The sequence below is a fragment of the Chelonoidis abingdonii genome, chromosome 23, assembly GCF_003597395.2.
Source record: "Chelonoidis abingdonii isolate Lonesome George chromosome 23, CheloAbing_2.0, whole genome shotgun sequence".
Classification (NCBI taxonomy): Eukaryota; Metazoa; Chordata; order Testudines; family Testudinidae; genus Chelonoidis; species Chelonoidis abingdonii.
The window spans coordinates 2073948-2098134 of NC_133791.1; the positions used below are offsets into that span (position 1 = coordinate 2073948).

General features: G+C 49.4%; 1 protein-coding gene across 4 annotated transcripts in view; it reads left to right on the forward strand.

The window, feature by feature from the left end:
- CHD5 (chromodomain helicase DNA binding protein 5) overlaps positions 1–24187 on the forward strand; it is an 86441-nt gene that overhangs the window by 47500 nt on the left and 14754 nt on the right. For 3 of the 4 annotated variants that reach the window (XM_032763734.2, XM_032763736.2, XM_032763738.2), the window contains 21 exons: positions 1950–2081; positions 2702–2810; positions 3390–3581; positions 3676–3876; positions 4878–5015; positions 6279–6400; positions 6883–7056; positions 8070–8211; positions 8713–8844; positions 9722–9839; positions 11087–11211; positions 12057–12288; positions 12421–12546; positions 12866–13038; positions 14314–14488; positions 15351–15443; positions 18100–18188; positions 18382–18515; positions 19284–19428; positions 21533–21692; positions 22609–22688. In XM_032763734.2, coding sequence (XP_032619625.1) covers positions 1950–2081; positions 2702–2810; positions 3390–3581; positions 3676–3876; positions 4878–5015; positions 6279–6400; positions 6883–7056; positions 8070–8211; positions 8713–8844; positions 9722–9839; positions 11087–11211; positions 12057–12288; positions 12421–12546; positions 12866–13038; positions 14314–14488; positions 15351–15443; positions 18100–18188; positions 18382–18515; positions 19284–19428; positions 21533–21692; positions 22609–22688 — 2992 coding nt within the window. The remainder of the gene's footprint in view (positions 1–1949; positions 2082–2701; positions 2811–3389; positions 3582–3675; positions 3877–4877; positions 5016–6278; positions 6401–6882; positions 7057–8069; positions 8212–8712; positions 8845–9721; positions 9840–11086; positions 11212–12056; positions 12289–12420; positions 12547–12865; positions 13039–14313; positions 14489–15350; positions 15444–18099; positions 18189–18381; positions 18516–19283; positions 19429–21532; positions 21693–22608; positions 22689–24187) is intronic. The other variant, XM_032763735.2, reaches the window with a different exon arrangement.

Sequence of the window (24187 nt, forward strand, 5' to 3'; positions counted from 1 at the left end):
GTGTTATTAAACTTTCCCCAAATACATTATTTGAATCCCTGATGCCAACTAATATTTTACTGAAAAATTCATAAATTTCTTCTGCAACTGGGTGATCAGTCTTTCTCCTATTGATTGCACCATGCAGCTGCTATTACTCACCTAGACTACTCTCAAATGCCAGTCCATTTCTGTGTATGATGTTCATTTCTTTGGGGAATCATGCACTCCACCCTCACTCAAATCACATCGAAGACATTAGCAGGAATTTGAGAATCACATATATACTGAGAGATAGCTAATGCACACATAACTCCCTCAGAGGCTAATGGGACTGTGCATGAAGAGAAGAATTTAAATGAATTGCATATGTGAGTCCTTTCAGTTATTTAGCCATGATATCTGCATTTATTTGTGCTGAAGACATTTCCTATGTATTAGATAATCTTCTGAGCTGATATCTTTTTTAAAAAAAAAGTCAAAAGGCAAGGATCACTTTGTAGAACTTCTAAATTAGGAATCACACACTTCTCTTCAAACCTGTTTGATGGGGACTGAGTAAAGTTGTGTGGCTAAAACCTGTGCCAGAGTTACATTCTGTGTAAATAAGGCAGGACTTGCCTTTTATCAATAACTGGATTTTGAAAGGTTTTTATTAGTTTTTCAGTGTAACTGGAATGAGAAATGTATAAGGAGACATGATAAGCTTTTCAAAATAATGAATGGACTAGAGAAGGTCTACTGAGAACTTTTGTTCACCATATCCCATAATACAAGAACCAGGGGACATTCAATAAACTTTTAAAACTAGTAACTTTTCACATAATACAAAATTAGCCGGTGGCACTCACTGCAACAAGATACCATTGAGGCCAAGAGCATAGCAGGATTTGGAAGAGAAATTTGTATAAATGTCAGAATATCCAAAACAATAGTAAGAAAAAAATTAACAGCCCCAATTCTAACTAATGGGTGTTAGGAAAGGACTTTCCTTGGGGACAGATTATTCCATAAATTCCTGCACCTTTCTTTGAAACATCCAGCAGTGTTGGAGATAGGATACTGGATGAGCGCCTACATTCCTGGGCATAGGCTGAGACCCTGCCCTGCTCCTTCTGACTTTCATTCTTCTAAGTTTAAAAACATTTAACTAATTCTCTTGTTCTTTCACTAACAGCCCTGTGTTAACTGATTTCTGAGCAGCCATGGACACATACTGCATGCTGTGCACATACTCTGACTACACAGCCTTCAGCACTGTGGTGTTATATAAATTATTGTCCCCAACACTAAATTCCAGGCAGCGCAGACACAGTGAAATCGTGTGGCTTTTAGCTTCTTTGATTGATTAAACATACACAGCAGATTAATGGACCATTCCACCTGAAACTATTGATTCCTTCTTGGTGTTATTTTAGCTCTGCATGGACCTCATAATCTGAAGGCAGAAACAGAGGATGGAGTATTTGGTTTCTTGAAAACAGGGTCTTAGTAAGCTGCTTGCTTAGGATTGAAACTTGGCTAAACAAGTCTTGGTGCTCCCCCCAGGAATGTTCCTGAATGCATCACCTTTGGAAGGGCAGGCCCCCCATTGCTGTATATTTATATCTGGACATTTGGTTGTTTTGTGCATGCTTTTGTGCACGTGTATGAGAGATTTATCACACAAGCAGCCCATCTCTGGCATTCTTTCCTCCACTGGCTCTGTGTGAATCTCCTGGGTGCTAGCTGACAGGAGACCTGAGCATGTTCTGTTTCATGTTCTGTTGGGTGCAGGGTTCTCTGTTTCAATGGACTTTAACTGAACTCTGCTGAGACTTCCAGGCTCTGAAGGCTTGAGAGTTTGTGTTTGAGAGAGAGGAAGCTGTCTCATCAGGGAGATGTTTCCATACAAGGGAAACACCAACTCAGGTGATGTTTGTTACATTATGTCATTTCAGTGACGTGATTTTATATATTATGCATTCTAGCTTTGATAAAAAGGGAGATGTCCATTACCTGATCAAGTGGAAAGATTTACCCTACGACCAGTGTACCTGGGAGATTGATGACATAGACATCCCCTACTATGAAAACCTGAAACAGATGTACTGGAATCACAGGTATGAGTCAGGGAGGCAGTGCAGTCTGTAGTCTGCACAGGCACTATAGAGCCATGCAGATCTACAGCATCTAAAGTGACTGGCGATTTTTGGTGCCTCATATTTTGAGTGAAGAACTGGAACCACCTTAAAGGAGATGGATTTTCATTACGTGGGTGATCTGTACTTTCTGAAAATCAGAGCCTTTTAAGGTGTCTCAAGTTGGGCACCCAAAATCTCTAGTTCACATATCTGTTTACTGCCTATCTGTAGTATCTCAAGTATCCAGCTGTCTGTGTGCTGTGGCCATTCATTTTTAGCAGTAGTATTAATTTGACTTATTGCATTTCCAAGACAATCTGTTGTGCTGGGCTCTGTCTAGTTTTTAGGGAAAAATATAGGAGTGCTTTTATTTTGAGTAAATTATTACATGTATTTTGGGTGACATTGCCTGGCTTGTTATAACCTACATCCTAAACGATTCAGCTGGGGCTGGGGTGGAGAAGTTTTGGTGGGGAAAGAGCGAATGGAGATTGGCTGGGAATTCTAAGCTCATGTGTGGACGCCATGAGGGGAATATCCTTCTGCCTATCCAGCTCCCCTTTTCTTATCCATGCCCTCTGTTCAATGGTCTCTTCCAGGGAGCTGATGTTGGGGGATGATATCCAACCTCCAAAGAGGCTGAACAAGAAAGGGAGAAAACTGAAGGAAGAAAAACTAGAAAAACCTCCAGAAACTCCTATTGTTGATGTAAGTGGGGTGTGAACACAGCAGCGCAGGAGCATGTGACTCAGCTGAGACTCTCACTGGCTCCCCATTCTTGCATGCTCCTAAGAAACATTGTAGTTTGTTTCAGTATTTCTTTGTGTTAAAGCCCAAACCTTGTCCAGTCCTGGGTCTCACTGGTAACTTTCCAGGGGGGCTAATGCTGCATCTCATTTACATCAAAGGGAACCATTTTCAGCTGCCCTCAGTTGTACGGTGGAGGAGCAGCCCATAGAAACATGCAATGCAGAACCTTCACCTGAATGGCCACGCCCCACAGGTTTTCTCTGTTCATTCCTTAAGCAGAATTATCAAGAGGAAAGGGATTTTCTCAGGTGTTGGACACAAAATGGAACACTGCATGCTGGAACCTGTGGTCTCTGCAGGCTGCAGCTCTGTATTGAGAAGGACTGCATTTTGGAACTGTATGAACTGCATTTAAATCTTGATGTGGGCCTGTCTGTGCTAAAGCCTTGACCAGGAACCTAGCGGGCTATAGAGAGAAGGAAGGTGAGGGGATGAACAGGCTCTGCAGACTTTGCATTCTGCCTCTTTCCCTTGCAGCCTACAGTTAAATTTGACAAGCAGCCATGGTATATTGATGCAACAGGCGGCACCTTACATCCTTACCAGCTGGAGGGACTGAACTGGCTGAGGTTCTCCTGGGCCCAGGGAACTGATACGATCCTTGCTGATGAAATGGGGCTTGGGAAGACGGTGCAGACCATCGTGTTCCTATACTCCCTGTACAAAGAGGTATTTGGCACCCGCGGAGGCAGTCCTTACTTCCTTGGCATCTCGTGGGAGCCTGGGTGCAGCATACTCACCTGGAATTTGTCTTTCTGAACAGGGCCACTCGAAAGGGCCGTATCTGGTTAGTGCCCCTCTCTCCACTATTATCAACTGGGAACGAGAATTTGAGATGTGGGCACCTGACTTCTATGTTGTGACCTACACGGGGGATAAGGAAAGCCGGGCTGTGATCCGAGAAAATGAGTTCTCCTTTGAAGACAATGCCATCCGGAGTGGGAAGAAGGTTTTCCGAATGAAAGTAAGTCCTGGCTAGCTACAACCCTGACCCTGCCTGAGACAAAGCAAATTCTACTATTGGCAAGGGAGAGGGTGAAAGATGCTAGGAAAGATTAACTGTCTTACTTGTTGGGTATGCAGAGAAATTCTGCTCTCTAAGCCTGCTAACAAATGGCAAAAGAAATACTCTCTTAATGAGCCTCTCCAGGCATCTGTCTCTCTCTTTGGGGCTGTCTTGGGAATTGCAAACTCCTCGTGCTCATCTGGGCTCCCATTATCTCAGCTCTCATTCTGTCTAATGGCTTTGAGACAGGTTCTTTGTCCCTGGGATATGTGTTCCACCCACATACATTACCACTGCAGCAAGGTATTTGCTGTCCTTGGACTTTGGTGAATTGTATTCTTTGTGCCAGGATGCAGGCTCCTTCCCCATGTGATTTTCTCAGTTTAGCACTCTCTGTAAGATAAAGAACTGTAGTTTCTGTTTCATATGGACTGGCCTGTGAATCAGAACATCAGAAAGCAGGATTCCAGCAGGAGGGGAGGGAAAGAGGTAGGGATGGGAAATTTTTGCACTCATTTGTGCTAGTTTAAATCCAGAGTAACTCTCCTGAAGCCAATGGATTTACTTGGGATTTACACCAGTGCAAATGAGAGCACAGTCTGACCTACAGAGGGTGAGATTCCCAAGAAGCTGAATCAACTGTTCTCCAAAGAGAAAAGCTGACACTGTTTATAAATGCAGCAGATTTATGATGGGCTTTACAGATTTCTGCAGGATCCTTTTCTGTTTGGTATATAGCTCCCTAATTCATTTTAATGCTCAGATGGATATAGATTTTCTGCTGGCTTGATTCATTCCTAGACTGGGCTTGCTGGCATTTTGCAGTGCGGTTGAAACAAGTCCACATTTTTCTTCACGTGTTGGGATGTGTGTAGTATAGAGAAGCACTGAGGGCCAGTGGCAGCCATGTCCCCTTGGTCTCTTTAATCTGTGATATTCTCTCTCTCTATTTCATCTAGAAAGAAGCCCAGATTAAATTCCACGTCCTGCTCACATCCTATGAGCTGATCACTATTGATCAGGCTGTTTTAGGCTCTATAGAGTGGGCGTGTCTGGTGGTGGATGAAGCTCACAGGCTGAAGAACAACCAATCCAAAGTAAGTATCTTTCATGGCAGCTGGGAAGAATGTTACTTGGATGTACATTCACCGTTCCAGGCATTGCCCCATCGAGGCTACACTCCTCTTAGATCTCCTCTGTGGGTCCAGAACAGATTTGCTCAGGTTGCAGCACATCAAAAGATAATTTCCCCTCCGTCTCCCAAACTCTACTTGGGGTTTGAATCTCATCTGGATTATTCCTGCCTCTTGCATCATCACAGCCATTACAGGTCCTGTCACTGGAGCACAGCTGGCAGCTTGGTGAGGCAGGAGGTAGTCCAGACACGCTCAAGTCAGCAGATGTGACTGGCATGTTTGGGGCATGGCTGGAGTCCAGCGGAGCCTTCAGGCTGTCTCTGATGGGAGCTGGGGGAAGAGAGAGGAGGAGGACAGGACGCTTTGCCTGCCTGGGATGTCCCAGGGTGGGAGCAGGGGAGTCTGTTTGGTGACAGTCACAGATTCCAAATGGAGGTAAAAACACAGAAAAGAGGCAAGGTGGATTTTTTAACAAAGGAAAAAGAAACCTGGCGGTTGGCATTCAGACTCCACAGGGCACTACATGGCTTTACGTTGATGTGAGCGAAACTGAAGAGATTAGAAATAATAATAATAAAAGATTGCCGAGTCCAGCAGCAGCAATATGTTGCCAGTGTCAGGGAGGGAGCTGACCCTGCAGGATTCACTCCCCTCCATGGCCCACAATGGACTGGCTTACCTGCCTGGTTGAGAAGCCTTGAGGTGACAGCCCCCCATCCCACGCCACAGAGCTGGTCAGCACTGCTGCCAGGCCAGCCTGAAGGGGTCACCTGAGAGCAAAGGAAGACGCCCTCTCTCCTTCTCTCCGTCCCCTTGGGTTAAATGAGATGCATCCTCAGGGCTCCCAAGCTTTTCTGGCTTGGAAATGGAAAGACTGAGGGAAATTGAGAGTCTTCTTCCAGTCACAAGAAGCCCAGGGCAGATTCAGTTTCAAACCACGTGAGATTTACTCAAGTCACGCTGGCAGGATGATCGTTTCAGCAGGGCAGCCAGTGTCACCTTGGTTAGAGGAACTCCTCCAGGTCTCCCTAGGGAGAGAAAGGATTCCCTGGGCTAGTCTGACCGATGGGGTCTGTGGCTGGGATGGCTAAGAGGAGGGAGTGGAGGCTACTACACGCATCAGCTGCACTTCAGATAAGCAGAACCAAAAGTTCTAAAATGACCAAGCAGGTCCCTCTGCCCCCCAACTGAACTGCTCCCACCTGACTCGGCTTCTTGTCCAAGTTCTTTAGGGTATTAAATAGCTACAAGATTGACTACAAGCTGCTGCTGACTGGAACGCCGCTCCAGAACAACTTAGAGGAGCTCTTCCACCTGCTCAATTTCCTGACCCCGGAGAGGTTTAAGTAAGTTGCACTATTTCCCTTCGCTGGCTGGGTGAGTGTCACAGAGAGGCAGGCAGACAGACCGACGGATAGATGGCAGAAGGAAACAGTCGCAGCACTGTGCTAGAATAAATAAATATTCATGTCATATACATTACATGTATATAGTTCTGGGATACTCCCATCTGGGCTTATTGCCTTCCCCAGCAGTCACTGGACTTGTGGGTAAAAGATTCTTAGATCCGTCCTCTTCCTCCCGAGAAGGAGGCGTTGGTGGCTTTGGAACTTGGCTAATGTCTAATGTCGGAACAGTAGCAGTAAATCTGCTCTACGTGGCATGTACCATTCCTCTGTATAACTGGAACTACATTCACATGGTGGGAGGATGCTTCCATTGTATTCTGTAGAGCTTTCTTCATTTAAATCCTGAGGATATGAATTGCTTGGACTATGAGTCTCCCATGACCTGCTATGTGCTATCTCATTATGGGTTATTTTTATAGCAACCTGGAAGGATTCCTGGAAGAGTTTGCTGACATCTCCAAGGAGGACCAGATAAAAAAACTCCATGATCTATTGGGTCCCCATATGCTCCGGCGATTGAAGGCAGATGTGTTCAAGAACATGCCTGCAAAAACAGAGCTGATTGTGAGAGTGGAGCTCAGCCAGATGCAGAAGTAAGTGCTAGTAACCTAAATCACAGAGGGTTACAGATGATTCTTCTGGAAGCACAAGGGCACAATGCCATTGGTTCCTTTTGTGCTGTCTCATTGGTGCTCGGTGCAGTGAGACCGCAGCCTATGCGGAAGGCGTTGAAATGGATTGTTAGGGGAGAGGCCACACACCACAATCTGCACTGAAGCATTCAGCCTTGGTAAGAGTTAGCGGCCCTGGTTCCTTCGGAGAGGTCACACTGTCATGGCAGCTGGGTGGGACAAGTTCCTCTGACAGAGGATTTGGTAAATGGAAGCCTGGCTCCTTGCCCTGTGCAGCGCCTGGCACATGGCAAAAATGAGGGATCTGAAAAATCATTAAAATTCTCGTAGCCATTGGAAGCCTGAGAGCTGGAGCTGTGTGGAGTATGAATGCTACAGCTCTCTCTCTCGCCAGAATGCACCTGGTGTTCTCCTGAATAGTTAGACTTCCCCGAGGTAAAATCCGCTTGCTCTACTGCTGAATGGATTAAGCCCTGGGGGCCAGATTCTGCTTTCAGTTACGCCAGTGTAAATGTGGAGTCACTCCTCTGAGTCCAGTGGGAGTGCTCTGGGTCAAGGCTAGAGCAGCTGGACTGAAGGCTGGTCTTGCATGCCTGGGTACAATCCGTTTTTTGCTGACAGTCCCAGCTTTCCACTGACATTCAGGAGAAGCAGCAGGGAAAGGTTAATTTATCTTCCAGGAAATACCCACTCTGGGGCACAAGCTCTCTTCTCACAGCAGCAGGAATATTTCTTAACACTTCACCCACCCACCTCATCCGAGGACTCTCACCGGGACTGAGTTATCCAAGAGAGCAGCGGAGTAACTCGACTGACCAGGACTTGCAGAGATAGAATCACATTTTTTAAGTGTCTGGGCCAGTTCTTTTCCTGGTATGACTCCATTGAAGTCAATGGGATGAATTTGATCCCTTCATTCCTCTTAGGCCAATCCCATGTTGGTGGTAATGCCTTGCCCATCACTGTTAATGCAGGAAGTATTACAAGTTCATCTTGACAAGGAATTTTGAAGCCCTGAATTCCAAAGGCGGTGGGAACCAGGTGTCACTGCTCAATATCATGATGGATTTGAAGAAGTGCTGTAATCACCCGTACCTCTTTCCTGTGGCTGCTGTGGTAAGTTATCTCACTTCAGAACCTCCAGATCTATAATGTATGTGTGCATTGACGAGGGCCAATGTTTCTGCTCCTTTTCTTTTCAATACACATGCTCAAGGCATCCTCCAGGTTGTTACATCAAAATCAGCTTAAAGGCAGGCAATTTTTTCTGGCCTGAACAATCTGAGGTGGGCATCTCCTCTCTGAAACCCAGTGAATTTCTCATTAATCTTTCTCCAGCATGGCTTGCGGTCTTCAGTGTTTGGCTAGCTTTATGTTTAATGTTACAAAACCACCACAGACATCCAGAAGGCAGAGCAAGTGGGTAGCCAACAGGCTCTGTCTCTGACCCTCATCCCCCAACTGACCATTTATAATAATCGTCTAGGGGATGAATCCTGCTCCTGCTGAAGTTGGTGGCAATCCTCCATTGACTTCAGTGTGGACAGGCTGTGCCCCTAGAATGGCAAAAGTAAAGACTCCCTCCACCAACCAAGGATCCACTTACGCTGTTCTCAGGAGGCTCCGGTTTTGCCAAATGGATCCTATGATGGGAATTCTTTGGTTAAATCTTCTGGGAAACTGATGCTGCTGCAAAAGATGCTGAAGAAGCTGCGAGATGGGGGACACAGGGTCCTGATCTTCTCCCAGGTGAGTGAAGAGAATTTCTTTCCTCTCGCCTTCAAGACTCAAAGCCCAAAACTCTGGGAATTCGGAGGGAAGGCGTTTCCTCCAATTGGCTATTTTACTTAATAAGTGACAGGCGAATGTTTTAGCCTCACTTCCCTGTGGTGTCATTTTGATCACAAACTCTGCTAACTGTGTTGAAGGTAAAGGACCAGAATGGTTTTTCTACATCTGTTTCTGTACTAGGGGATTTTTAGTAGATACAGATTGAGATGAATGAGAGAAATGGTGACAGTGTATCTAAGGGTTGGTGCAGCAGATTTTGGAAGTAAGGATATGTGGGTTGTATTCCTGGCTCCGCCAATGACTTGAACTATGGCCTTTGGCAAGTCATTTAATCTTTCTTAACATAATTTTACCCATGTGTAAAACAGAGATAATAATACTAATTCATGTGCCCGGGGATTTTTGAGGCTTAATTTGCAAGTGCTTGCAAAGCACACTAAGAACTCATATAAAAGGTGCCCTATAATGGCAATTAATATCACAATAGCTTGTTTATAATGTTACTGCTGTTTCTATTCAGTCATACGCTGGCGGCTATGATTTGGAATTGGGGGTGGCGCCCTTGGAATTATGCTCTTAGGCCCAGATCAGCCCTCTGGGTAATGCAAACAGCGCCTCAGGCTTCCAAACACATTTGTGTGTGTGTGTGCAAATGGTACCCACATGCCTGCTCCTTTCGGCAGCTCAGTTTCCAGGGGTGAGATGTCATTTCCCACTGGCCAAACCCACTTTTTGTTTTCAGGGAAAATCTCCCCCCAAGTGTTGCGTTTGTGTGCCCCCTAGTCCCGCACTCCAGGGCAGTGCGCAGTGGCTTATGGTGGGATTCTCTCTCTAGATGACGAAAATGCTGGATTTGCTGGAGGATTTCCTGGAGCACGAGGGTTACAAGTACGAGCGGATAGATGGAGGGATCACGGGAGGCCTGCGCCAGGAAGCCATCGACAGGTTTAATGGTGTGCATTATTATTATTATTTGTAAAGAATACTAAAAAATCCGAGCTTTCCTTTCCATGCATGGTGCAGGCAGCAATCTAGGATGCGGGTTTAATGTCTTGGAGGGTAACGGTTCTGAGGGTGAGCCACAGGAGTTTTGTTCTGTATCAGGCAGGTGACTAACACAGTGCTAAGTCTGTGTGTGTAGTTGCACCTGCTGCACTAGCGATGGAACCAGTGTATAATGTGGTGTCTGACTGGCTGAGTATTGGCCAGCTGGTGAATATGGGTGGCTGTGTACAGCATGTTGATAGCTACTTCCCTGCACATGTGCAAGCTGCACTTTCCCGAAACTAGTGTTTCAATGTGCTCCCCTTAAGGAGCCTGGTCTCCCACGTGTACTAGCACCTGAAACAGGCACTGCACGCAACGTGAAGAATCTGAATCATCCAGAACATGAATCCACTTACTTGTTTCCACAACTCTTGACACTGAGAGCTGAACTCACCGGAGTGAGCACCGCTGGGCCCGATGCAGCTAGGGGTGTCTGAGAGCAAAGTGGTTTTCAGTCTGTCAGTAATTACTAAGGCTACATCCACACTATGAGCTCGTGATTCCCAGCTCGCGTGCACTGACTTGTGCTAACTCTTGTGGAGCTAGTATGCTAAATATCATCAGACAGCTGAAAACTTGACAGATGTTCTGGGCCAGGCTTTCCAAAAGGCAACAGGTGAGCCAGCCAAAACGCCTGTGTGCAATCACATGGATTGACACCACGCAGCCGAGCTCAGAATCTGGCTATCTGTGCCCACCAAACCCTGCCTTTGCTCATGAAGCAGGTAACTGCACGCCCCAGAGGGTGCACACGTGCTATGCCGGAGTGGGTTTTGCAGATATGCCTGTCGGGCTCACATTTGCAAGTCCAGCACTGTGCAGCATAATGAGGGATCTTTGTAACATGTTGACTTAGACGCTTTTAATCATGCCGCAGGGTGTTAGTGACAGGTGCTGCTAGTCTGAAGGACTCGTATGTCTCAGTGAATTGCCAAGCTTCCCCTGAGAGCCGGCATTTTATTTTTTCCCAATAACAGATTTCTAGTGACTGACACACTTGTTAATCCACCCCCTCTTGTTTGCTTTTGGTGGGTTTGTTTAGACCGAATGCTCCCTGTGTTTTATCCCCTAAACACAATGTCCCGCATGTCCAGCTAAACCAACGCCCCTTTCAGTCTCACCTTTCGCCACCTTGTGGGTTTGTCTTCCTCAGCTCCTGGTGCTCAGCAGTTCTGTTTTCTTCTCTCTACCCGAGCTGGGGGTCTGGGCATAAACCTTGCAACGGCTGACACCGTCATTATTTATGATTCTGATTGGAATCCCCACAATGACATCCAGGTGTGTTGCGCTTTCTTTTCCTTACGCTATAGTGAGTACGTTCCAGCTGCATCCTCCCATTTGCATTTCCTGTACGCTTGCTGGCACGCAGTGTAAATTTAAATAGTTTTTTCCTCTAAAGAGCTGCTGATGCTTCTTGGAAAATTTAGGAAGGGGTGACTCCATTTCAAAGCCCTTCTGCTTTCTGTGGCTTCTGGGATTGCTTTGGCCTCTTTCTTTTCTATGGCAGACATTTTTTATGAGAAGAGGGTCTTTGTTCCATAGGATTCTCACTGCATCGTGCTGCTTATTCCTTATCACATTTGAGATGCTGCTGCTGTTGTTTTCACATCAGCCACTTGTGAACTCCCTAGCTGACCATTCCCACCTGGGGTGGGCAGTAAGCAACTGGAGTAGGTGAGACTCCTAAGACACAAAGCAAATGCCCTAGTAACCATGGAAAAGGAAACACGGTGTAGATCCCATTTCCAGGTAAATGGTGCTAATGAACTATTGCCCTTCAGTTACACACAAGCTTTTCAACCCCTCCAATGAGATTTGCTCCCCTGTTAGGAGAGGGGGATGGAGGATAAATGCAGAACGTGTTTGCAGCTAGCAGGTTCTTGGTTTACCACTCGCCCTTTGTTCACCGCTCCCAACTCAGCCTGTAACGCCCGTTAAGTATTGGAAACACTGACTGTCTAGATTCCCACTGTCAGGATGAGAATGGGGGGTTCCTGTCCCCAGACTGTGCCCCTGTGCGTGACTTGCTGGTGACATGGAGGGAAGGGCCCAGTTGGTTGTTGAGACCAAGGATTGGTCAGACAAGGCTTGCCAGTAATTCCCCAGGGCGCTGTTCCCCACAGGCGTTTAGCAGAGCTCACCGAATCGGACAGAACAAGAAGGTGATGATCTACCGCTTTGTGACGAGAGCCTCCGTGGAGGAGCGCATCACCCAAGTGGCCAAGAGGAAGATGATGCTGACCCACTTGGTCGTCCGTCCAGGGCTGGGCTCCAAGTCGGGCTCCATGACTAAGCAAGAGCTGGACGACATTCTGAAGTTTGGGACGGAGGAGCTCTTCAAAGATGATGTGGAAGGTGAGATGGGGAGGGAAAATGTCCTGAATGAGAAGCCCAAGAGAACGTACAAGGTCTTTTTAAGCTTCACCAGTCTGTATTGTCTTGCCACTTCCCAGCCCACCCACATCCCCGCTGCCCTTTCTGTTTCAGGCATGATGTCACAGGGCCAGCGGATCACCATGCCTGACCCTATGACTCCCTTTCCCGAAGCACTGTCATCCAAAGGGGGCGCCGTCACTCCAAGCATGAAAAAGAAACATGGCAGCACCCCGCCAGGTACGTAAAGCGCTAGAGAACTGCTGCCCTCCGATGGCATTGACTGCTGAGATTAGGCAGAGCGCAGTGTCGGGGGAGGGCGTGGAGGACACGAAAGGGATCAGCAAGTTTGTAGCCAGAAGATCCTTGACTTAGGCTTTTGCAGCTTGTTTGCAAGTTTATGTGCCACTTGCTCGCCTGTTCCTCTGCCTCTGTGCAATTCCTTGGTGCTTTGTTCCCCTCCCGATGCATCTGGCTCTGGGGAGGGGAATGTCGAGGCAGTGCTCTGTTCCCAGCTCTGGGGAGGGTCCTCTCACGCCTCCCTGGTTGTGCCATTCAGGGGACAATAAGGACGTGGAGGACAGCAGTGTGATCCACTACGACGACGCTGCCATCTCGAAGCTTCTGGATCGGAACCAGGATGCTACTGATGATACGGAGCTGCAGAACATGAACGAGTATCTCAGCTCCTTTAAAGTGGCCCAGTATGTTGTGCGAGAAGAGGACGGTGTGGTAATGTGATTAGTATCATGTCTTGAATTTAATCTTTTTGGGTACTTTCCCGTTTGCGTTTCCTCCTCCTCTTTTTTTTTGTGTTTGGCAAATAATTGTGCAGAAGCCAGGAATCACCCCCCTACCCCCTCCGTGTGCGTGATAGAGTTTATTGAGTTCAGCGGACAGAGCTGCCCGAGAGCCCCAGCATGCAGTCGGCAGGTGCTCTGCGACACTGGGACCCACAGACTTGGGCCTGGCATGGCTGCTGCCTGCCACGTTCTGGGGGCTGGAGAAGGAGGCTGTACGTGGCCCTCCTATTCTACCAGTGAAATCTCAGCTTCTGAGATCACTCCACAGACAGAGCTGAGCCTTCTGCTGGGTGTGGAGACAGCCCCAGCCAGGTGAATTCACTGTCCTTACAGCTGTCTCTGGACAGCCCGACTCCAGCGCACCCACAGAGGGCGGTTCAGTTCTGTGCTCTGTCCCAGACTCCCCGTGTGAGCCTCAACAAGTGTCTCAGTGCCCCTCTGTAACGTTGGGTAACAGCCCTGCCCTGCCTCCCAGGGGTGCTGTGAGGATACTCTGAGGCACATGGTGAGCGGGGCCAGATAAACCCCTGACAGATGGTGTCTGAGTGGGGTGTCCTGTCCTCATTGCCCACCTCTCCTGGCGTGACCCCTGTGCTTCGAGGGAATGACCTGCCCCCAAGGCAGCAGTCGCATTTATTTTGATCTACAGAGGGGTGTGTCTGCCCAGCAGACAAAACCCCTGGGAGTCTGGGACCAAGCACGCTGCTTCTCACGTATCATCCCACTACCGCTTACTCCCCTGACAGTCGCTGGACTTGCTCTTCTTCATCTCTCTCAGGCCCATGCTGGGTGTTTATTTCTGGAAGCCCTAGTAGATTTCTCCCTGGACATTAGCAGGGTTACACAGCCATGATTGTAGGGGGTGTTTTGGGGGTGCGAATGGCTGGCAGGAAGCAGTGCCCCGGGCCGACACCCAGCTGTGCCCTGGCACCAAGGTCGCCCTTGCTGGGTAGGAGAAATGGCAGGATCTGAAGAGGGACAGTTTATTGAACATAACGTTTGCACCTGGGTAATAAGGGACAGAAGCAGAGTCTCCTGCCTGCAGGGCTGGCAGCGCTTGAAGCCCCGGCATCCCCGGCACGTGTGCTCTCAGCCCTCCTCTCTTTGAAGTGCCTTTCAGGAACGGGGGGTCTGTTTGGGGCAGGGCTAGCATGGAGCTGAGGCCACCTATGCTCACCACCCTCTCACTCTCCTTTGCTTTCAGGAGGAGGTTGAACGAGAGATCATCAAACAGGAGGAGAATGTGGACCCCGACTACTGGGAGAAGCTGCTCAGGCACCATTATGAGCAGCAGCAGGAAGATCTGGCCAGGAACCTTGGCAAAGGGAAGAGGATCCGCAAACAGGTCAATTACAATGATGCCTCGCAAGAGGACCAAGGTACAACTTCTGCCCTCAGATCCACATAAGGCCGCTGGAAAGGGGGTTGGGCTGTTGGGTTTTGACTGAGAAAAAGGAGCATGACCAGGCTTTCAGTTGCACTTGGTGTTTGAGGGGCGACAGTCGCTCTGCCACTGGCTGAGCTGTTCTCTTGCCGTGTTACTAGTGCCGGGGGGAGGGGGAGATGGTATGGGACAGGTATTGTATGCAGAGCACATGGATAAGCAATGTATTGCAATCAGAGCTTAGAGATTCTGGGCAGGATCTCAAGGCTTGGAGGTTCTCAGAGACCAGGTTATGGCTCCGTGAGTCCCAGCTTGTCCTGGTCTTGACACAAATCAGAGCAGCCAAGGGGTTGTTTAGGTCTTGAGAGGACGTGACATCAACTAGGGTTAGTTCTCGTCCTGTAGTGCTGGACTCTTTGAAGTCATGGTCCTGCTGTGCTCTGTCTTGACAGCAGGTGGAATCAGTCTGGTGGCTAGGATGCCATGCATTGGTCTCAGTGATGCCAGCTGATTATGCTCCTCAAGGGACCCCATCCATCAGCTGTGAATTGGCAGAGCAGAGCTGTATTCCAGCTGGTCCCCACCACCCCTCTGTGTTGGGATGGGGGGGGCAGAGACAGGGGGAAATGCCCCCCCTTACCGGTGGCTTCTTACACTGGCAGTAGTGGCCAGACTTCTGCCCCTCTCCGCTGCTCAGGTGGGAAAGGCCTTGGCAAGTAGAAGGACCAGGTCCATCCAAGCCTCTCTAGGGAAATCTCATCCCTGTGTTGGGTCCCAGATCTCTCTCCTGAGGGCATGTGGAGAGGTTGGCTGGCACAAGACCGCTCCTTTGACCTCTGTCCCCCTGTGCTCTGCAGAGTGGCAGGACGAGCTCTCTGATAACCAGTCCGAATACTCCATCGGCTCTGAGGATGAAGATGAAGACTTTGAAGAAAGACCCGAAGGTCAGAGTGAGTTATGGCATTTATTACTCTTCAAATTCCTCCCTCCCGACAGCGCCAGGGATTTGCCTACCTCCCTGAGTTGCCCTCACCAGTGCCAGGTCCTTCGAGAATGACAGACAGGCAAACTGGATAAAAACATATTGCCTGGAGGAGACTGGCTGGCAGGTGGTGGATTTGGGATGTGGGGTACCCCTGTTAGCCCCCTGCTCCTCTTCTGGCCCCGGTCAGGAGTGGCTGCACACTGGCTCCATTTGCGGGCTTTTGGGTCTTTCTGAAATGCCTGGAACATCCCAGCCTGGTTCTTCGTGGAGAAGCTTGTAATAAACGTCTGTCTCAAATCTGGACTTAGAGTTCAACATCTGAGTGCTTACTGTGAATCTCCCCCAAGCTTATACCCAGCTTGGATTTATCTCGCTGCCACCAGACAGGAATATAGCGCCTGCCTCGCTCTGGTCCCCCCAGACTTTCCCTGGAGAAACCCCCCAAGACCCAGACCCCTGGGTCTCCCTATCTCATCCCCCAGCTTCCCCCCCTTTCCTGGGTTAGCCGGTGCGATGCTATACTTCACTCCTTGAATACAACCGGAGAGGCAATCTAGCTTCCCCGAGGCTATGCATTCACCTAGTCAGCTCACACAAGAGATTCCCCCTCCCTTTGTCCTGTAGCCTTTTCCCGCCCTGGGACAATAGGAAGGTTGAGGAACACAGAGTTTGGGCTTTTTCCCTCCCCTCTAGCCTGTCACCGATATAACACAGAGGCCTTCTTTGGGCAACAAGAGATTCCTTTCCCATCTCTGCCTCACTGGAAAGAACTCCACAAGTCTTAAAAAACTTTATATAAAAGAAAGAAATAAAAACGTGAATACGCCTTAGAGATCAATACAGGCCTCTTGCTTATAAGAATTGAATAGAACAGTCCTGATGTAAAAAGATAGCCAAATTAATACCAGCAGCACATCAACACACCTGTAAATACAACACAAAGCATATAACAGCCTATTTGCCTTGTGGCCTTTGTACTCACACTTTGTAGGAAAATATTAGAAAGAAATAGGAGTTAGCAGAAAAGATGTTTCCTCCATAGCTGGGAAAACCAAAAGACCTAGAGTACACAATTCCTGCCCCGACTTTTAAAAAAATCCAGTTCTCTGATTGGTCCTCTGGTCAGGTGTTTGGTTCCCTTTGTTCACCCTTTACAGGCAAAAGAAAATTAACCCTTACCTTACCTATCTACTTATGACAAAGCTCTATGTCAAAAGAGCCCCTGGCACCAGTTGTTATGCTTGCTGGTGGTCTCAGAGGAGCAGCTGTGGACTGAATGGGCCATGGATGCTGAACGTCCCTGGGACGAGATGGGGCCTGGAGGCAGAGCGGCCTGGAGAGGCTTGTAGGAGTCTGTCCTCTGTGAGGGTCTTCTTCACTTTGCCTTTACCATCCTGCTTCCCCCAGAGGCTTCAGGATGCTGCCTCCTTTGGGAGAGAATCTCTTCCTGGAGCTGATCAGTGCTGTTCCAGGCGTTGGCTCACTCCAGAATGATACACGATGCTTCCTTCCCCGCTCCTCAGCGGCCCAATGTGCTGCTGCTCGAGCTCAGCTCCCCACATGGCAGCATGTTGCTGTGAGCTGAGCCCAGGATCAACTGTTTAATGGCACGAGCGGTAATGGGTTGCTAAGGTGGGTCTGGTTTGGCGTTGCCAGGAGGCCTCCCTTTGTGCCTAGCTCTTTCCCTTACACTTTGATGTCACAGCCTCTTGGGTCCCAGACACAGTTATGGTCTAGTCCTTGCGCTGTGGTGAGAGGCTCTTAGGAGATATGGTCCAGCCCTGGGCCGCCTTGATAGCAGGTGGAACGGGTGTGCTGGGTAGGACGTTGCCTGTCCGTCGCTGACCATATCAAGAGTGTTCCCTTTGCTGCATTGCTGTGTGACATTAGCCAGTAGGAGACGGGCCACCATCAGCATTCCACCTGCGCACCAGCACCTGTTCTACGAAAGCATCCTGCATCTCTGGGGGTGTTCCCCACTGAGCCTGTTATGTACAGCCTGCAAATCCTCCTAAGCCACAGGCTGAATTCAGTGAGTCCTTGCAGTGCATGAGGGAGATGTACCAGGTGTGGCCACAAGAGGTCCCCAGGAAAACAGCAGCTTAGACCCATAAAGCTAGTTGCCATTGTGTTCGGGCACTCAGGGTTTTTCAGCAGGAATGAATGCAGGATGGTTTCTCCGGCACTGCAGTGTGATGCACAGAGAACAGGACCCTGATGCACACAATGGCTTGCCCAGAATTCAGGGCCTAGCAGTGATGTTCCTGCTCTGGCCAGGGTGTGCACAGAGTTTGCTTCTGTCTTGTTTGCAGAGAGGATTCTGGGACGCCACTGTGAGCCACTTTAAGGTACCAGACTTCTCCCTACAGCCTTGTCCTGGCCACAGCTCATGTGCCGCATCCCTGCTGATCTTACTGGGACCTGTACATGGGTCACGAGCACCATCTGTCCCAGCCTGTAGTGACTGGTGTGTATGCTGAGGGGAACCTACAGTAATATTCACATCAGAGCAGTGCAGGGACTGGTTCTGCTGTGCCTGCAGACCCATCCCAGGGCTGGCACTCCAGGTTTTCTCCATCAGCAAATGTGGCTTCTTTACAGAGTATGTCAATTGCCTCTAGGTGGCAGGAGACAGTCACGGAGGCAACTGAAGAGCGACCGAGACAAGCCTCTGCCCCCTCTGCTGGCAAGAGTTGGGGGGAACATTGAGGTAAGCCATAGTGTGACTGCCATGGGGGTAGAGCCAGAGCCAACCTTACCCCGTGGGGGCGCTTGGCCTGATTCATACTTATATCGTCAATTCTGTTCAGACTAGCTCTGGCTAAACCCTGCTGCAGTGTACGTGGTGCTCAGAGATGCCCTATGCTCTTGCAGGGTTATGCTAATGGCCGTGCTCTCTGCAGGTGCTTGGATTTAATGCCCGGCAGCGCAAGGCCTTCCTGAACGCTATCATGCGGTGGGGCATGCCGCCCCAGGACGCATTCAACTCTCACTGGCTGGTCCGAGACCTTCGCGGGAAAAGTGAGAAGGAGTTTAGGTAAAGACTCCCTGGAGAGACACAGCTGGCTCCTGGCTCTGGGCTCCGGTTGGCTGCTTTCTGCCATTTTCACTGGACTCTCTCACGCGTGCAGTACAAGCAAGCACTCGAGAGAATCTCGGCTGCACTGGGGGGCGTTTGCATTGCCCAGTGTGTGGACCCTGGCAAGTGCCCTGGATATACCAGGCCACAGCTCCCATAACTGGGCCCCGCTCCATTCACTTCAGTGGAGTTTTGCCTAGAGTCGGTCTCTCCCCAGGCCGCCCCCTTGGTGCGAGGGAGAGGCAGAAGGGCTCTCACAGAACATGGCACAGTCAGTTAAAAGCAGCTGTCGGCTCTGTAGAAATGATGAAAAAGGCTTTCCAATCAGAGCTCTGCCCCAAAGAGCCGCAAAGCCCCCAGCATGTTCACTGCCCAGGCTCTGCGTCGGTGGAGGGGACCCCGGGCTTGGACAGGCCATCAGTCCTTGCCTATCTTGACAGGTTTCCTAGGCAACTGCATCATTTAGGTTGTAAGCTCTTCAGGATGGACACTGCAATGGAGACTCTACTGCTCCAGTGGTACAAATAATTACACTTCACACCCGGAGAGACACTGACCCACAGTGTGGAAACTAAAGGAGAGCAAAATGAATGGCTCCCTATAAATACACACGGCTTCTCTCCCTCCCCTGAGGTTCCAGTCGGGAACAAGAACTTCAAGCACTCTGCAAGGGGAGGAGAGTCCAGGGCACCTCAGTCAGACTGAACTCTTCCTTTCATTTCCCAGGGCTTATGTCTCTTTGTTCATGAGACATTTATGTGAGCCTGGAGCCGATGGTGCCGAAACCTTTGCGGATGGTGTTCCCCGAGAAGGGCTGTCGCGCCAGCATGTGCTGACGAGGATAGGAGTTATGTCACTAGTAAGGAAGAAGGTGGGTAATATTTGAACTGTGGCATTGCAGGTATGTTCTGGGCTCCTGTCAATGTCACAGACCCTGCTGAATGGCTTCTTGCCAGTGATCCACTGCATATGCCTCTAAGAATCAATGTAAAGACATGCATTGGGGTCTATGAACACAAGCTGCTTGCTAAGCCCTATGCGTACTTGACCTCTGACTGCCCAGCCTGACCTCCTGTACATCACAGGCCAGAAAACATCCCCCACTGATTCCTGCATCCAGCCCAGTACCTGTGGTTGATCCGGAGCATATCTTTGAGCAAGACACCTGATCTTGATGTTAGACCCTGATTCAGATAGATACTTAATCACCTGCTGAACTTTAAGCATGTGAGTGGTTCTGCTGAAGCCAGTGGAACGACTCGTGTTTAAAATTAGACATGTGCTTAAGTATCTAGCTGAATTGGGTCTTCGGAGTTGCCAAGTGATGGGGAACTTTCCACATCCCATGGTTAAAAAACATTGGTTTGGATTTGGGTGAAGGTTCTGATTGTATCTGTACTACTGTATTGTATCTGTATCGAATACTGTGTACAGATGTGGTCTCCTCACCTCAAAAAAGATATTCTAGCACTAGAAAAGGTTCAGAAAAGGGCAACTAAAATGATTAAGAGTTTGGAGAGGGTCCTATACGAGGGAAGATTAAAGAGGCTAGGCCTTTTCAGCTTGGAAAAGAGGAGACTAAGGGGGGATATGATAGAGGTATATAAAATCATGAGTGATGTGGAGAAAGTGGATAAGGAAAAGTTATTTACTTATTCCCATAATACAAGAACTAGGGGTCACCAAATGAAATTAATAGGCAGCAGGTTTAAAACAAATAAAAGAAAGTTCTTCTTCACACAGCGCACAGTCAACTTGTGGAACTCCTTACCTGAGGAGGTTGTGAAGGCTGGGACTATAACAATGTTTAAAAGGGAACTGGATAAATTCATGGTGGCTAAGTCCATAAATGGCTATTAGCCAGGAAGGGTAAAGAATGGTGTCCCTAGCCTCTGTTCATCAGAGGATGGAGATGGATGGCAGGAGAGAGATCACTTGATCATTGCCTGTTAGCTTCACTCCCTCTGGGGCACCTGGCATTGGCCACTGTCAGTAGACAGATACTGGGCTAGATGGACCTTTAGTCTGACCTGGTACGGCCGTTCTTATGTTCTTAATTGCCACCAACCTTCAGATACCCTCTGGTGAGCAACCACAGTTCATTGTGAGACGAGATCACACTGGGAATGGAATTGGTGCTGACATCAAAATGGGAAAGGGGAAAATGCCAAAACGAGAGACCTCTGTTTATGTGGTGTCTTTAGAGACACCTGTGCTCAACTGTCCAGGAAGGATGGGAAAATGCAGTGTAGGAGAAACCACCTAGAGCAATGTGAAGTGCCTGGGGCGTGTGGGAGAGAACTTGTGGCATGAAAGGGAAAGAAAACAGCAAGGTCAGATACATCAGGGGAGAAAGCAAAGGTAAAGCAAGAAGCTTTCAAGTGGCGGCATGGACCACGCAGGAGCCCGGCCTGTAAATGAACTCTGATCAGTCTGTGTGTGTTCAGGTTTCTGGTGACACCTGTCTCACCCCAGGCATGCATGCGGACTGTCGTTAGGCCTTAGCACGGTCACTTGTTTGCCCAGCCACTTCCGTGCTAGTAACTGGATACCTTCTCCTTCCAGACATGTCTCCTGCAGAGTAAATGCAGGGACAGCAAGTGAGAGGCAAAGTCTGTGGGAGCCTGGGGGACTTCTCAGCTCTGCTTCTGCACGTGAAAGGCCCCCCGTTATCTCACCTGGTAGAGCTGCTACTTCTCATTCCCGAGCCTGGAATGCAGCAAAATGCAGAATGTCTGTGCTGGTCCGGACACTGGGTAGGCAACTGTGCTGGCCAGTCAGATCTGCTCAAGTATCTGGCTGCTGGCTGGCAAACGCAACAAAGCCACTGTGAGCTTGTTCTCACCCGGAAACTGATGGCCACACAGTCTGTGAGGTTATAAAATGCTGGGAACTTCTTGATTGGCAGCTCTGCTGTCTGACTGTATTTTACAAGCTAACTGGGTGTGTTATTCATGAATGTATCTGGGTCACAGGTTCAGGAGTTTGAACATGTCAATGGGAAGTACAGCACCGCTGATCTGATCCCGGAGGGGCCGGAGGGCAAGAAATCCAGTGAGGTTGTCTCTTCTGATCCAAACACCCCTGTCCCAGCCAGCCCAGCACATATGCAGACTGGGCCAGCAGCACAGCCAGGTAAATGTGACAACAAAGCTGCTTTATAGAGAGCATAATCCTGGGGCCAGAAACTGCTGAGACAGCGAGATGGGCCCAGGTTTCCAAAAGTGGTTGGAGTTGTTCACATGTCCAGAAAGCAGGCTGCCACCCTCTGCAAACCAGGCCCTGCAGGGTGTTTGAAGTTGGGCACCCAAAATCATGAGTCGCTTTTGAGAATCTTGGCCATGGTGACTGAGATCACAGCAACTGGCTTCTCTCTGATAACGCCACACAATGGCTGTCTTCACTGCCAAGTGAACTCGAGTTCTCTACACACCAGTTAACTCCTCTTGAGTTAGGCGCTGGCCTCGTCTACACTAGGAACATACATTGGCAGAGCTAAGTCTCTCAGGGGGGTGAAAAATACTCACCCTTGAGAGAAGTAGCTATGCTGACCTAACACCTCATGCAGACAGTGCTAGGTAAAGAGACAAATTCTTCCGTCAGCCTAGCTCCTGCCGCCTGGGGAGATGGATTACCGACACTGACGGGAGAAGACCTCCCAGCGCTGTGGTGAGTGCCTACCCTGAAACGCCAGGGAAGCCAGGGTCCACAGGGCCATTTGGGATCCACTGGAACTTCTGCTGAGTTCTAACATAGTTACAAGCTGTTCTTTCCCCTCTCAATAACAATGGTAAGTTAACAGTTAGATGCAGTTACTATGGAGCCTTTGAGAGGTTTGTGTCTATTTCGAAGTTAAGGATGAAATTGCCTAAAACCAGCAACACTTGACTTAAAAATAAGCTTCCCACTCATAATCCTTGGAATTCAGTTGAAAAGTTCAATAGAACTTTTCAGTGAGGCTCAACTCCCAAAGGGTTAATCTTACCCGATAGCACCAGGCTCATGGCCCAGCAGAGTGCAGTTCACGTGGTGTCCTTTGTTGTTGTTTCAGACAAAACAGAAATACAGTTGGGGTTCCAAGAGGAAAAGGAACAAATGGAGCCAAAGCCCAAGAAGCCAGCTGAGAGCCAGGTAGGGGGGAGTTCCTTTCACCCTGCTTTTCATGGAGCTCGCAAACCCTATTAGCTGCACACGCAGTGTCCCCAGGATACAGCAGAGCTGGGCTGAACCAGCAATTCTTTCTCTGCTTCCCTTGGCCCTGTGTCCCAGCCGCTTCCTCTAACTTAAAAATACAACAAAGCCTTTCCCAGGGCTCCCCGCCCAGCCAGCCAAACCTGCTGTAGGTCAGACAGAGGCAGTTTACGAGGACGCTTCCCTAGCTGGCCCTGGGGATGAGGCTCTTGCTTCTGCATCCCCCGAGCCCTTGTCTGTGCTCCCTCCCCCCAGGGGCAGCATATTCTGCTGTCTCAGGAACCTGTGTGTGCTCCGGAGCGTGGGGCATGCTGCAGGCTTCTCCACCCTCTGGACTACCGCTATTCACGCAGAAGGGTTTCTGTGGCCTTTCCTTCCTCGAGTGTCCTGAGTACTGGTCTTATGGCCTCCAGAGAGACCAGTGCTTCCTCTGCCCCGTCTCGCTGCCCAGAGTCTTTCAGCACCCCGTTTGTCTGCGCTGGTCTGCACAGTGATCCCCAGCCCCTGGTGCCCTGCTGCGCTGCTCAGATCTGCTGGCTCCTTGTCCTGAAGCTCCTGCTGAGCATTTCCCTGCAGCTCTCCCAGCATCCTGTGCAGCCCACCCCCACCATCCCATTACAAGGATGCATGCTGGGTGCTGCCCTCCCCTTGGCTGAGTAAATAACTCAGGGAGCCCCCCTGTGTGAATGAACACAGCGCCCCCTGCCTGGCCCCAGCCTAACCCTCGCCTTGGGCCCCTACTGGAGTCCTGCTGGCCCTGACCTTAACCCTGGCCTGGAACCTTTCCCAGTCCCAACTCTGACCCTAAACTGGGGAGAGCTACAGGTCTTAACTGTAACCCCAACCTGCCGGCCCCAATCCTGATCCTGGCCTGGGAGCCCCGCTGGCCCTGGCCCTCAACCCCTGTTTTGGGCCAGCAAGTGGCCCCGTATGTATCAGTCCATGTGCCAAGGTAGGAAATGGCAGCTAATCTAATGGCTGAATTGTATGAATCTCACCACAGCACATCCTGATTTTCCCCCGTTTCCTCTTTTCAAGGGCATTGTTACAGCTTAATGGTACTGTTCAAGTAGCTAATTATTTCCTAACCTATTTCCCTTTATGTATCTACAAACTGCACCCAGCGGGGACGTCTGTCTGCACAGCCTGGAGTTCTGAGAACCTGTGATGGGAATCGTACTGCTCAGCCCTTATGCTGCGTAGCACTTTCTGGTGACAGGTGCTTCGCAAAGGAAGGGTTACGCGCCTGCCTTCCTTCACGGATCATGTTTAAAGCACTAGTAACTGATTCACACAGCTGTGTAGTATTACCCCAGTACTCCTGAGAGGGAAACCGAGGCAGAGAGGTTCAGTGATGTGGTGTCAGCTGTAAATCAGAGCCAAGCCAGGGCTGCTGGACCACGTGTCTCTGATTGGTTATAGTCGGGGCTTTCTGGGCA